A 15,543-nucleotide genomic window follows, 5' to 3' on the forward strand; every position below is an offset into this window, starting at 1 on the left:
GATGTTTAGAATACTGATTGGTTTAGAATACTGATGTTTAGAATACTGATTGGACTGAGTCAATGGGTGACAATATGGTAGTGATACCCCACATTCTACTGATACCATTCATGCTATTATTAGCATTTTGGCTAATTTTACCGTATGCAACATACTGAATGGTACAAGTACAGCTTAGTCCACATGCTTCTGACTCTCCACAGGTTATTAACTACATTGAAGCTTTCTTTAGCATTAAGGCTAATTTTTAGCATCGGAATGCTGGGTCCAAACCGACAGGCACACTTTGGCAGGCCCCTCAAAATTTCTGCAGGAATTTTCTAGTTCTATTTGCTGCTCTGTGATCCACAGTGTGGCAGATCACAAAGCAATAATCTCATAATATTTGATTCAAGCAGGTCAGAAATGTTTGTTTGGTTACGCATCATTTTCTGTGTCCTTATAGATGGTTCATAATTACACATAGTTGGGAGTCGTGGATAACATTTTTGTCTGTTGCTCTCATGCACTCTTTACCCTCATCTATTTGTCCTCATATTTTCATGCCCTCTTTTAATGTCTTCTGTAACCCATGTGCTATGTTACTAGCCCTTTAAAATCATGACAGACATTTGATAACTTCTACAGTCAGAGGTGTGAGCAGCGTGTACATGAGCCTGATTAAAACCTTCCTCCTGGCTCTGATTGGTTGTCTCTGACCTGGAGAGGGGAACATTTCTGCAGGTGGCTGCAGGATCACAGGAACAAGGTAGAAATGCTACATTTTCTTTTCCACAGATTATCTAACTCATTTTATACTGTTAGAACATCGTGACAGTTTTAGCAAATTTGCAAAAAAAAAAAAAAAAAAAAAACATCCAGGGATAGCAGCCTAAGAAGGGAAAAAACATACATTCATAAAAAAAGAGATCCTGCTGCAGCTTCTCAGAAGAAGTGAAGACCATAAAGATCATTTGTGCATGCAGGTAAGTTACCCAGTATTTCTGCACACATAATGTATGTCAGTTGAAAATCTGCACCATTAAATTCAACCAGTTTAATCTCAGAAACTTTCAAATTTAACTCAACAGAAACTTGATTACTAAAAGTGATGGGTCCGTGGTTATATTAGTTCCACCCCCTGCTTTGCTTAATCTCAATCACTAGGTAGTTTACCTAGTGATCCTTTTCCTCTCTCCTCTTTGAATAAACTATGACGGTCAGATCTGAGAGGCACGCTGCTCAGAGCTGATAGGAGTGTGGATGATCACACAGGGCAGCTCTAGAAGAAAACCTGGTAGATATTCATCTTTAAGAAGGACAGCGGGAATCTAGGCAAAGCTACAATATAATGGTTAAAATCGAAGCATGACAATGTTGCTCACTAATGCATTCACTAGATGCAACTGAGAATCGGACTAAAACATCACTCTTCATAAACACTTCATTCCTTCTGACTAAGTTTTAGGTGTTTGGCAAAAAACACTGATTTACGTCTCTCAATGTGCAGTGATGGTAGAGATATAGCAGAAAAATGCTGCTGCTGTGAATGCAGCAAAAACTGGTTCTTCAAAAATATTAACTTTAGGGAATGAGTACAAAAGCACATCTCATTTTCCTTCCACTTCGGGATTATACTTTGTTTTGCTCTATCGGGCAAAACTTGCAAAATACACTGAGGCTATTGGATATAATTAGGCAGACAATTTTTCAGGGAGTACATACTTAGGCAAGGCACTACAAGTGAAAAGTTTTTTAAATTTCCTGTCAAGAAAGGACACAAATATAAAGGACATGTTATGAGTAAAAGCACAATGCAGCAGCTTTAAAAACGGCGCTAAGCTACACCTGCAAACACAGCTGACGTCATTACGAATGCTGACGTTGCTTTTATATGTTTCAGCACAATTAATTCAAGAAACCAACATTAACAGTTGCAACGTGATGTGGTGTGTTTGCAGTGTTTGCTTTTATTTTGTGTGAAAATACTGTGAAATATCGATATGTAATGTCATCAATTACCAGAAAAGACACCAACTAACTAAATAACTAACTGAACATTCAGTACTAAATCCTGTAGAAAATTAGGACACCATGTGTGGATCAGAGCCAGGTGAAGAAATGCAATGAATATGTTAGTTGATGAGTTTTATGACTTCCTCTTCATACGGCCTAATGAGAGAGTCTGAATGTGCTTAAAGGAAGGAACATGTGTGCACATGTTGATCAAACAGTCTCCCTGCTGTGTAATTGCATGACCTCGTAATCATCAACAGTCTCCTCATATCTACAAGCAGGTGTGTGTGTGTGTGTTACGGACCATTGTTTGTTTTTTATTGACATTTTTTGGCAAATCAAAACAGAGTTACATCTGCTACAATAAATGAAGTACTCTCATATACATGAACTTACACACACACACACACACACACACACACACACACACACACACACACACACATTGTATGTCTTTCTATCTTCACAAAGACTTTGAATTGAGTTCCGTTCATTTTCCATTCATCTCTACAGCCTGTCTCTGATCCCTTTACCACAACAGATGCCGTGCTCACTTTGGGGGTCCGAGTTGAATTAGCAGAAAGCAGTTAGCACAGGAGTTCAGAACGAGGAACAGTCTAGGTATGGGGGGTAAAATCCCCCCGTGTCTGGGGGTTTGTACATGCGACATGAGCACAAAGGGGACAAATACAAATACTGGGCTCTTTGTGTTTGGAGTTAGTGACAGTCATGGTTGAAACCCTACCGTTGATTCAACATGTAAGTGATCAACCACTTTCAATATCACTTTCAATGTGGATTCAGTATTTAGGCCTAACTATATTTCAACGTCTCATGTTTCACTCATATTTTGCCATCTACACGGTGATAATGGCTGCAACACCCTGAGATCCGGAGGTCCACCGATGGACATTTAAATCAATTTAACTTAATTCTAAATACATTCTAAAACTTTCAGTGGCAGATAAGCTGCTTTTTGGTGACTGCAATAAAAATGAATTCAAGCTAAAATGTCCTGTAGCCTGTAGGTTTTCTGCTTTTGTGCAGTTGTCATGATTGAATTTTGACAGTCGCTCTTCCTTTTACTTGGGCATGACCAATTGGACAGGAGGATTACGGACAAACAGTCTAACTCTAACCCTATCCCTTACACGTTATTTTTTCTAACCCTAACCAAGGCCTCTTCTTATTGTTTAAGACTTTTCTGAAAAGTCTCAAGCATATGATGCATGTTCTCGTTTTTTTTTTGTTTTTTTTTGAAGGAATCTTGTAAGATGATCGATGCCCATCCACCACCTGATGTAGAGTTTAGGCCAGAAGCACTGCAGAAGAGTTTCAAATGAAATATGAAACACGGGCAAGACGCTGCTATGACATGAAGCCATCAGAGGTTGGATTAGAAATGGATGAGAAAACACTTAGTTTTCAGCGAGGAGCAGAAAAGCCGCTGATCAGATGCATTACCGCTCTATCAGTGAAAAATTATCCTCTGTCACCGATAGAGGATAATTTTAATAATGTCAGAGCAGCTGACCAATATTATAAGACCATTCAGATCATCTGAAACGAAAGAGGAATGAGGGGCGCATTGTAACATTTCCCACTAAACATGGCGTTCTGTTTGACTAAGCTAATTGTTCTCCCTCTCCAACTATAATACATATATTTTTTTCATGAACATCAAAAATAATCCTGCATCAGTTCATCTGCTTCTTTGTTCATACCTGTCTGTATGTAAGATGCAAACTGCTGGGTTTCCTTACATACAAACTTTTTAAACTACTTTCAGTAATTAACTGAGCTTAAAATGCTGTTTAATACTTTGGATTAAAAGGAACACAAATATTGCCAGGTCACTATAACAGTGCAAGGAATAATAAAGGTGCAAGTGGGCAAGGACTAAGAGTTTGGCTGATGAGACAATGCTTTGATCTGATTCCTCTTACTTCTCACATCTTGGTAAATTTGCCATCCCTCAGGTCATGGTCACACCAAAACATTGACTTTGTTGTCCTTAAATCGCTTTGCAACCACTTTGGCTGTAAGCTTACGGTTAAACCCTATTTGGAAGAGCAATCTGTGCCCAAGCTTCACCTTCCTGGCTTATGTCTTTAGGTGTTGCTTCAATATTTCCACATCACGTTCCTTCTTCATGATGTCGTGTGTTTTATGTTTCCTCCTGCAGCAAAACAGCCCGACAACATGATACAGCCACTCCATTCCAAGTGCCTCCGTTTTTCTACCAAAAAAAGGGAGACGGAAAAAGGACATGACTCCAGAGTTCAAGATCTTTGTCCCTGTTTGTATTTTTAAACTGCAGTCTGACTTTTTTTTTTTTTTTACTTTTCTTTTGGAGAAATAACTTCCTCATCTCTGAGCGACTCTTTCATTGGGATTGTCTTTCCAAAGTCTTCACCAGAAAAAACAAAGTCTTTGGCTTTTGTCAGTCCGCACATTTCAGATAAAAAGATATTCATATGTATAAGTTTCCAAAGCCACAAGACCATCATCTGGACTTTCCCTTAGTAATCTTTCTGCATGTAAGCTTTTGATTATGAAGATATTAATAGATACATCTCTGACATTCTTTCTCTCGCTATTGTGGAGTTTAGTACATCGGGAAGAAAGGTCGATTCTAACTGACCTAACCCAAGATGAGCTTGCTCAAAAAAAGGTAAATGTGTCATTTGAAATGGTGTAGCTTGTATACTTCAGGGGAGATGTACATGGAGACAGGTTTTATCATATTTCAGCAGAATTCTTGCCATTTTAATAGGGTGTATTTATTAGACTGTACAGCGTACTGTACTTTCAGACAAGTTATACAAATGTAATATTGCTGCTACTAATAATCATAATCCCCACTAGGTACTAGAAGAACAACAGAAAACTCTTTTGAATTGTGCTTTGCTTCTCTGTAAATTTTTTTAAACTCTGGACTTAAAATGGAGACACAATTAATTTAGCTGCATCTTTTTTTTTTTTTTTTTGATATTGCTGACTTAAAACTCAAAGATGTAAAGAGTTATAGTGCCACCTGGTGGAAAACCATTCAAGCAGTTTTAAAGCACCATTTCGACAATGAAATCCAGCAGACATGTGTAAATACATACAAACAGGCAGGTTGTTTATTCATAAAGAGTAACAAACCAGCAGGTTGTTTACAGCAGGAAGCCTGTACAGAATACGCTGCATCACACCGCGACATAAAGCATCTGCATGGTTCTCCACGAAGCTCAGTATGAACACAGCATTTAACAGAGCTCAGCCAGCACAGTCCCGCATGGCGCAACAAGTCATGAAAGATGCATTGTGGGATAGTGGAGTCGTCACTCGTTTGGTTTTCTGGAGAAGTTCAGCTGAGGTTTAGTCAACCAACAGGTCCAATTAAGAAATGACTGAAAGTAAAAGTCCGGAGCAGGGATTCAGATTTGTCTTGTGATTTTACACAAAGAAGAAACATGGAAACAAGTTGACCTACCGAACGTTGATTATTGAAAATGACTAAAATACTCTTGGCTGGGTTTAACCTTTTATCTCATCAAGTCACCGAGTGCCAGTATACGACAGAGGAATGGCCCAGGCTCTTCTAGAGCAGACGAGTGTGTTGTGTGTTGCAGGACTTTACCAGAACTACAGCTCCAACACTTTCAGTCATTTCAGGAAAAACAGACCCCATTTATTTCTTCCTATTTCTCCGTCTGGTCCTATTTTAGTGACCCTCAAGTGATCAAAGATACAAGCTGATAAGACGACATTCTACTATTTTATTGGGTGGTAAATGCACTTTGATGCAGTGGAGTAAAAGCATTGCTCTGCCTGAAGTTCCTATTAGAGTTTTTTTTTGTTTTGTTCCTTTGTGATGTCTTTTTGTACTGTTTAGAAGATGAATATGACATTTTATGTATTTACTGCACGTGGTTAATCGTAGTTTGTTGGATTTCGGAATTAAAAAATGGTACTAATGGATTGCAGCAAAGTGCTTGGCAGTCATTCAATTGTGAGTTAAATACATGTTTTTCTTTCTTTCTTTCTTTCTTTCTTCCTTTCCTTTTTTCTTTTTCTTTTTTTTTTTACAAACATTCAGTTTTACGCCTAGAATATTCTCATTACCTTAACATAGGCATAAGATAATACAGATGCCTTACACCTATATTAATGTAATGGCTATAACCTGCATTACTCTGCGCTACCAACCAATAGCTATAATAACTAATCACAAATACTCTATGAATAGTTCATTTAAAAATTGGTCAGTGTGTCCCTCTATTTTATGTAAAGATAGAAAAAAATAAAACAAGATGTATTGGCTGTCTAATGTGATGTGCCCATTGTTGTATCCCAACGCTGCTTCTGATTGGTTAATCTGCACCTCATAGTGGCTCCTTCCCCAGAAACTGTCAGCTGACATCTGACACAAAAGAAACCAAATTGCCAGAAAGTTCTGTTTTCTCCAACTCAACAAGAAAATGGATCACCTTGTCAGACTATATTTCCATCACTTGCTTCTCTAAATTTGTTCATATTTAGTCTGAGACCTCTGCAGAAAATGTTTTTAATTTCCTCCTGTGCCTTAGACTTCACCTGGTTTCGAATCCACAATACGGAACCGTAAACATGTCCAAAAGTGCTGTGCCAGAAACCAGATTGTGTCCAAACTGGTTTTACCTCCAGAGAGATAAAACCTCTCTCCTGGTTTCTCCCTCTGACCATCAAAGTCAGACGGGTCACATAATATTTTGAGTGGTCAATTTCATAAAACTTTACTTTTTATCTTTATTTACTATTTCTAGAGTAGAACTAGCACTGCATCTTTGTTTTATGTTTGTAGGAATTCTGAATTTTTTATTTATTTTTGGGCCACTGATTTTTTTTTTTCTCTCTGAATTCTGAGATTTTTTTTTTCTGAGCTACTGAAAAAAAAATCTGATATATATATATATTTTCCCCCAGTGGCCCTAATCCTCTTCCGTATGTTTGGCTGTCAACATTTTCAATCAGTTTTAATCTGAGTACAGCAGAATCTCCTTGCTTTTAGTGTGTTGGAATTTGTTTAGTTGGAAAAACAGAACTCATCCTTCTTATGGATATTTCACACATTATGATGTTGATTTATTTATTTAAATAAATTGTTGGATGTATTATATCAACACTGCTCTGGTGAAGCCCACACACTTTATGCGGGGCGTGACAAAAGGTGTCTTCTCTTTTCACGAAGACTTTTCTCGCTGACTGGATCCCTGGACTACGGCGCTCTTTAAACCAGAGATCCCAACCCTGGTCTTCGGGTTTAGCCGTTTCCCTGCTGCTGCACACCTGGCTCAAATGACGTGACTGATTAACAGGCTTCAGCAGCAGCTGACGGCATGCTGAAGAGGTAATGTAATTATTTAAATCAGCTGTGCTGGAGTGGAGAAACATCTTAGACACGCAGGACAGCGGGTGGTTAAAATCACCCATAGGCGTGGGCTTCCTTTGTTGCAGCTTTCAGTATCATTGGGTTGTTTTGGGCAGTGACTAAAAAGAAATGGAGATTATTATATTATATCAGCGGTAGATGCTCTACTGAGTGAGTAACAGTGCTAAACAGATTTGGCTGAAATCTGCCAGTGTTTTCAGAAACCTGAGCAGGTTTTATTACAGTTGCACTAATAAACACAGACGGTTACCAACACAACCTTCTTGATGGTCGCTATATTACAGCTGCTTCATAAGCCTGGCACACTGAACGCTTCCTAAGGCTGCTGATGTAGGGACAGTGGTCTATGACGGCGCAATACTTACAGAACACATTCTCTAATTTATACATTCATCGTTAAATTGGAGCGGAAAAGTAAACATCTGTCTTCGAGATCGGCCAAGCAGTGACATCATCACAAGTCCAGGCAGGATGTTTGCCACAGTGGCTGGGTCAGGCTGGAAATGTACAATGGAGCTCACTTCTCTACACGTTCACTGGATCACCGAGACACTAACTTCCTGAAACAGACACGTTTACAATCTGATTTTAAAGACATCCCAGGTGGTTTTACATGCAGATGATCCCTGATAGTTTTGCTGTTCTGTAAACTACACACATGTCTCCTTAAACAGTAATACGGACAGAGGTGCCATGTTTCCTTTAGTTTTGCTGATTATCAGTGCGAATTCCAGCAGTTCAGAGCCAGACGTCTGCAGCTGAGCATCGGCTGTTTGGGAGAACAAGTGGTCTCTGTTATCTTTACAGTGTCAAACAGAACAAGAACATTCAAAACTACACTTGAAGGTACAGTTTTACACTGGTGCAAAAGGATCAACTGTGAATCTAACAGTAGTAGTTGTGTGGTTTTCACCATATTGGGGATCACAGCAGGTTCTATTAATACAGATCCGGCGTTTCTGCTGGACCTGCTTTCGTTCAAGTTGAATAATTATTACAAAATAAACGTGTGCGTTACATTGGTCGGTCTGTTCAAATCAATTCAGAAGTCTTTAATACAGAAAAGGGACATTTACAAAGAGTCCAGGTGATGATTATGTTCCATCCGACAGGAAAATAACTCTGGTTCAATCTTCTTCTAATCATTCAAACACAAAGAATTATAGAGCCTGTATAAGGGCCCGAAGAAATCTGGGGTGCAGTAAGTTTGGAGGTTGGATCTCAGTTAACATTTACATCCATTCTGTCAAATAATAATAATAACAATAATAATAATAAAAAAAACAGCGAGCTTAAACCAATTCAACACAAGCACATCTAAAGAATTCGAAAACATTTCCAAAAGTAATGTTTGACAATGAGCTCTGCTTTCCATCCCAGCAGGGTGGATGAAGAGCTCTGCCTCCTGCGTGTTCTCGATCAGCAGTGTGCTCTGATGAACACGTATTACACACCAACCACAGAGCTGCTAAGGCTCGGCATTGTTCAACGTTTAGATAAACCGTGTTGCAACATTTAGGGAAACCACAGACTCCAAAAGACCTCTCCTTTTCACTGCCATGTTGAATTTGGATTTAAAATGTATTGTTAGTATTGATCTTTGTGGACCCCAAGACTCTTTTAACAGCCAATGTTTGGAAGTTATGCCAGAAAGACGTTTGTCCATCATAATCATGTTGAAACTCGTTATGGACTTTAAATGGAATCCTGTCTTTTAGTCCGAGGATTCTAAGATGGAGCTTTTTGACAAAACCACTAGAAAAAGGTTTGCAATAAAGCAAAGAATGACTATGTAGAAGCACATCATGCCCATCAAGCATAGTGGAGGATCTGTGATGCTGCGGGCCTGTTGTCCCCCAAAGGCCCTAAAATCCTTGTTCAAGTGCATGGTGACATTACCTCTTTGAAATGTAATAACAATTTGCGAATGCCTGCAAAGTACGGAAATATAAAAGAGTCATCATTGGAACTTTCAGCAAGATAATGCAAACCCCCCCCCCAAAAAAAACATGTATTTATTATTGCTAAACTTCACCCAATTGGATTAATATAATGATATATAATAATTGTTCATTGTGAGATTATGCCACTACATTTTTCAGTAGTTTTTGTTCACGTCTTTGCCAGAGAAACGGATGAAAGTGCAGGATGCTTGTCGGCTTTGTCAAAGTTTTCTGTAAGATGTGAACAATTTACATGAAAAATAACTTTAGCTTCTCTTCTATAAATGCAGCCTGTAAATCTTGGTGTAAATACGAACATTGTGGCTAAGAAGCGATGGCTCCTGTTTAGTGATTCCGGAGTGTTTTCATCTCTTTCTACATGGCTGAGATGATTTCTTTGGGTTATAGTGGATGTATTTTAAAGCAAACAAACAAAAATAATAAATAAATTAACAAGTTGTGGAATAAATAACTGTTCTGAGCCACAAATAGTTTTACAAACAGTGACCCACCCAGATTCAAGAAGATTGTAAGTTGGACCAAATGGGAACGTTGTTTTTTTTTTTTTTACTCATAAGTCCATAAGACAGTAAAGTAGTAAAGACATTTCAGTGTTGGTGTTCACAGATGGACGAACTGTTCATGGTTCTCTCCATCACAGTGTGTTGCCCATAGTGCTGCTCACCAAACCTTTGATGTTGGTGATGGGACGGACATCGTGTAACTGTCTTCTCCGATCGATGAATGTGGCCAACCTCGACCTGTCCAGGGGCGTCTTGGAGTACTCACCTCCCTGAGCGCCCCCCCGGCCCACCCACGGGTGTTGTAAACATGAAGTGGCACTACGCCTCTTCCTGGGATCCTCCTGCAGCACCGAAGACACAAAATCCCTGGCTGCCTGACTTACATGACGGAAGTATTCATCCGGGAAGCAGAAGTCCAGGCGGCAAATGTTTACACACGTTTCTTCCGGCGACTCATCCAGAAATGGGGATACGCCACTGAGCATCACATAGGCCAGCACGCCCATGCTCCACACGTCTGTCGAAACAGAGACCGGCGTACCTCGAATGAGCTCGGGGGCTGCAAACTCTGGGTTTCCAAGACAGAGGTGGACATATCGGCGGCTAGCAGAGAGCTGGACAGCGTCACCAAGGTCGATGAGCTTGACAGATGGAGCCGGAGCTCTAAGATCCACCATGATGTTCTCAGGCTGCAACAGGGAGAGATAACAATCAGCCCAAAATGACATTAAAGCTTTTTTTCCCTTCTTGTTTACCCTAGACTATAAGTTACTACCTTGAGATCCAGATGTGCCACTCTGCAGGTGTGAAGGTGCTGGAGAGCCTCCAAGGTTTCTCTGATAAAATATGCTACTTTCTCTTCCATCAGCTCATCGTGGGCAACGAGATACTCAAGCAAACGTCCATCTTCTAGCCTTATACATGCAATATCAGACAAAAAAATTGCCATTTTAGCTAATATGCCCAAACATGAACATAAAACCACAAAATATTTCTGCTAAACAATGAGTGTTTAGCAGAATACTAAAGATGCGACTTTTAAAACAACTTTAATCTTGTTTGGACAGTGCCACAAAACTCACAGCTCCAGGATGAGCATCAGAGAGGTAGGAGACTCATAAGTGTCCAGCAGCGCCACCAGCTGGTGATTCTGGACATGTCGGAGAATGTCTGCTTCATGAGCTACCTGCTCTTTCTTCTGCATCTTCTTATTCACAAACTTAACAGCAACCTGGACAGAAAGAAGAAGAAGAAGAAGAAAAAGACGTTTCTCAGTGAAAAGATGTTCACAGTGAAAGTCCAGGCAAAAACTCACACAAGTCATTTGTTAAATGTCCAACTATTACATAGTCATGTCATTTTTTTTCAACCTTCTTTTACAGCATCTTGTAGCAAATTTTAGATGATGCGGGAAGAGAGGAAAGGCAATGATGGAGACAATGAGAGGAAGCAAAAATATATAGAAAAACTCAAACAAGTAAAACAAATAGTAAATTCACAAAGTTCAAAGTATTTGTGATCAAATCTAAAATTATGACAAATAATATGAAATGCTACATATAATAAAGCTATTAAGACTTTTTGCAAAAGATGCAACACCAATGCCAGTAATGCACACAAGACATACTCATCTGTGTAACAACAAACACATTCAAACATCATGTCAGGTGGGAATTGGTCCTTTTTTTTCTTGTTCTCCTGTAAACATGACAGCCTCCAGTTTTTCCCCAGCTGTTGTTACATGTCTGATCTTTTCCACACAGAGTCACAGTTGTTAAAGATAAGATTATATGAATGAGGTAAATATTTCTTATCACAAAAATATAAAACATCAGATCATTGTTATTCTTTTGAGCAAAAAACAACTGTGCCTCTAGGCAGAACGAAATAACATTAATCCTCACATGTTGCGTCCTACCTCTTTCTTTGTTGATTTGTTCAAACATTTTCTCACGACTGAAAAGCGCCCCCTTGTGGAAAAAGCAGAGATCTGCCATTAAAACTCTGAGAATGGTTCACAGTGAATGTTATCTGGCGATTCGACAAGAGGCACGATGCTTTACCTTCCAATCTCGCTGATCTCAGTGAAGACTGACTCAAAACTGTCTTTCCAATGAATCCCTGTTCCATCGCACCCAGAGGCTGAGCAGGAGAGAGAGAGGCAGACACACAAGAGGAACAGAAACATATTTTATTCTAGACATTTTCATGTCATGTTGTGTGGAAAACTTGGAAATCCTATTGAACCCATCTGGGTGGACGGGTTAAAGGATTGCCTTTTTGTTTCGAGATTTTATTGCAAAAATAAATAAATAAATAAATAAATAAATAAATAAATAAATAACTTAATGAATTTATTTATTTGTTTGTTTTTATTCAGTATTTTTTCAGCAGGTTGTCTGAAACCTAATATAAAATCCTAAAGGGTCTATTATGTTTCTCATGTTTTTGGCTGCTTTTCTAGTTGTGTTTCCATTCCAGATGTGCAAAAGTTTCTTGGTATTCTGTTAATATAGAAAAAAAACACACACACAATTTTGCTTTCATGGAATAAGAAAGGCGATTAAAGCCACATGTGAATAAACTTGTTCACGCAATTAGTAATTAAGAAACATTATCCTCCTGCCACTTCCTGTTGTTTTCTCTGTGGTTTTGCCTGTGGTAACATCTGGCTGCTGATCACATGAGTAGTGTGACGCAACAAAAAAAAAGTGTTTCCATAATTTTCATACGGCTGAAAATCCACCACCGAGGACAAAATCATTAGGAAAAAATGTTGTTGTTGTTTTTTTAATTGTCGTCCCTCTATTAAGCAAATTTGTTTTCATAACTCCAATTTGAGCAGATATATGCTCAATGGAAACGGCTACAGCTAGATCGAGTTAAAATCTGCACAGTTGTTAGACTGCAGATTTGAACACTTTCTAAGACTTAACATGATTAAAGTTCATTGAGAACTTTCACATCACTTTATCTTGAATGAATCTATGGTGCATTCCAATGAATGAATGAATAAGTCAGTCAATCAATGAATCAAGTTTTTTTTGCATAGCACAGTTCAGCAGCAGTACAGTTCAAAATCAGTAAAAAAACAAAAAAAAAAAAAAAACATGGAGTGTGTGAGTGTGTGCTCCTTACTGCAGCTGCCCAGTGTGACCATATTTGAGGGTTGTGATGGAGGGCCAACCCCCCAGCGGTTGGAGGCTCGAACTCTGAATTGATAGTGGCCTCCAGGAATAAGATTATCGATCTGGACACACTCCTCCCTGCAGCTGGCCGCCTGCTGCCACAGGAACGAGTCTGTGGGGGGGAAGAAGGGGAGAGAAGAGGAAGAAGTACTTAGTCTTCTTGGAACGTCAAAGAGCTTCTTTTGATTCAACAGTTTCCACAGACCTTCCTGCCGGTACTCTACTTCGTAACTGGTGATGGCGCAGTGAGCAGATGAAGCTGGAGGAGGCCAGTGGACCAGCACCGTGGTGCTGCACGCCTCCTGAGCCAGAGGCCTCCCCGGGGCTGCTGGGATACCTTCAGTTTAAAACGATGAAACAGAAAAGCATTGGAGCTGCAGCAGAAGCATGGGAGGGAGGAGGGGGGGGCTACCAGTGGTGAAAAACAAGAGAGGCACCTTGAACTTTAATGGACGCAGAGGAAGAAGCAGAGCCATGATCATTAACAGCAACACAGGTGTAGATCCCCGTATCCTGAGGCATTAAGTTGCAGATCTTCATCAGGATGTCACCAGTGTCCCTTGAAAGGAAAGAAACAAAAAAAAATGACTGAAGAGGTAGCAAAAACAAACAAACAAACAAACAAACAAAAACACTGAGGAATGAAGCTGAAAAAGGAAAAAGAAAGGCTTTTTGTTTTCACCTGTGGTCTGTTTTACCTGATATCAATGGTGAAGCGGTTGTTACTGGTGACCGGGTTCTGGTCGGGGCCCTTCACGGTTACCGTGGGTTTGGGTCGTCCACAGACTTTACAGCAGAGGACGACTGTCTCCCCAAATGCACACACCACATCTGACAGCGGTACCAGGAACTCCGGGGCCACTGCAGACAGCAAACACATCACGGCCGTTTCCTCCTCAGAGCACCCAAAGGCCACTCTGAGGCACAGATCCCAGGTTTAGCTTCTACGGAATCAGAGCCGTTGTCAACTATTCACGGTCGCGTCTTTCTAAATGCACAATGAATGATTGTATTCATGTTCCTCAGCTTCAGGTCTTTCAGTTCCTGAGTCTGTTTGCATCTACACCAGTGGGGCTATTTTGTGTTCATATTTTTCTTTTTTTTTTTTTATTGTAACCTTGTGCTACATTTTGTTTGTTTCTCTTGAATGTGTAATATTTACAGAAATTGTTTGATTGCAGTTGCATTAAAAAAAAAATCAAGTTACAGGTACAATCATTTTTACCCAGGTCTGTTTTACTAGTTTATATTTTTATTTTATTTTTATTTTTTTACCTTCTACCTTTACAAACCTTCCAGGATTCTGCTGAGAAACATCCCCACAGCATGATTCGGCCTCCACCATGCTTCACATGGGTGAAGCTGGTTGGGGTTGTTTGCCCAGGGCGCCAGACAGGCAGAGAGCGCCTCTGGTGAGACTACCAGCACCATGCAGCTGGACCTTTGTTGAATTAGGTCAGCCTCTTTAAAGGGGTGAATATTTATCCAGTTACTTATTTCAAGTTAAATATTTTTACTTAATTGGCTTTTTTTTAGTTGTTGTAGAAATCAGTTTCCTTTGATATTAAAGAGTTTTTGTAAATTGTTTGGCAAAAAGGAAGTTTTTTTATATCATGATTGCTTTGTGAAAACAATAAAGGGTTAAAACGTCCAATGAGGTGAATACTTTTTACAGCCACTGTATCTGTTGTGGTTGTTTCTTTTATATGTGATCATTTATAACAGCTGTTTAGACTTTGACCATTAATGAGCTCTATGAAAGACCTACCAAATTCAACTTTTAACTCTTGGGTGGTGTTTATATGATTCCAATTGGAGGTTTTCTTTAACACTTTTAACCTACCTAACTCTAGGTATTTTTTTTATAGTTATAAAAAGAAATAAAGTGTGTGAGGGTAGAGGGTATGGCTTATGGTGTGACAATAAAAGGTAAAGATGACAGCTTCCCTTAAGACACCGCCGGATCGTGTGAATTCGTTTGTGTCTCACCTTCCTGGATGAAGTTTGGGTTAAGAAGCTGGAAAGCAACAACAAAAAAGATACCCGTTAGGTTGCAAACATTAAGCAAGTTTATTTGTGCAGCCCATCTCGGCAACAAGGCAACTCAAAGTATTTTACACAATGGAAACATAAAACAACAAACACACAGTAAACTGTAAGCGGCAAAGACTAAAGGAAAGTGATGAAACGTTGGAATCCGGGTTACGGCTAATGGATGAGTTGGGTTGTCGATTAGTTCTTGTAGTAATTTTGGAAACCTGGCCATTCTTGGGAAGTTTCACCACAGTTGGTGCTCTGACTCCAGTTAGCCTTACAAATGGTTCTGTAACCCGTTGCAGACCGATGGATGTTAATGACCAATGTAACCTATGAGTTGATTCTACAGGCCTGGCAGTGATCAGCCCTGGGTGTGGCTAATGACATTCTTCCCAGACAATGTCGTTAATCGCAGCTAATTCATGATTTAACAAGGA

The 15,543-nt window shown here is 39.5% G+C and overlaps 1 protein-coding gene across 3 annotated transcripts in view; it reads right to left on the minus strand.

The window, feature by feature from the left end:
• Positions 1-6,967: 6,967 nt before the first annotated feature.
• kalrna (kalirin RhoGEF kinase a) overlaps positions 6,968-15,543 on the minus strand; it is a 139,935-nt gene continuing 131,359 nt past the window's right edge. For 2 of the 3 annotated variants that reach the window (XM_007569329.2, XM_016680287.1), the window contains 10 exons: positions 15,059-15,086; positions 13,768-13,930; positions 13,507-13,628; positions 13,275-13,406; positions 13,020-13,181; positions 11,945-12,023; positions 11,800-11,851; positions 10,964-11,112; positions 10,657-10,795; positions 6,968-10,570 (listed from right to left, as the gene is read on the minus strand). In XM_007569329.2, the coding sequence (XP_007569391.1) occupies positions 10,013-10,570; positions 10,657-10,795; positions 10,964-11,112; positions 11,800-11,851; positions 11,945-12,023; positions 13,020-13,181; positions 13,275-13,406; positions 13,507-13,628; positions 13,768-13,930; positions 15,059-15,086 (1,584 nt within the window). In that variant the 3' untranslated portion in view covers positions 6,968-10,012. Of the gene's footprint in view, positions 10,571-10,656; positions 10,796-10,963; positions 11,113-11,799; positions 11,852-11,944; positions 12,024-13,019; positions 13,182-13,274; positions 13,407-13,506; positions 13,629-13,767; positions 13,931-15,058; positions 15,087-15,543 lie in introns of those variants that run through there. The other variant, XM_016680288.1, reaches the window with a different exon arrangement.

This window comes from Poecilia formosa, unplaced genomic scaffold, assembly GCF_000485575.1.
Source record: "Poecilia formosa unplaced genomic scaffold, Poecilia_formosa-5.1.2 Scaffold239, whole genome shotgun sequence".
Classification (NCBI taxonomy): domain Eukaryota; kingdom Metazoa; phylum Chordata; class Actinopteri; order Cyprinodontiformes; family Poeciliidae; genus Poecilia; species Poecilia formosa.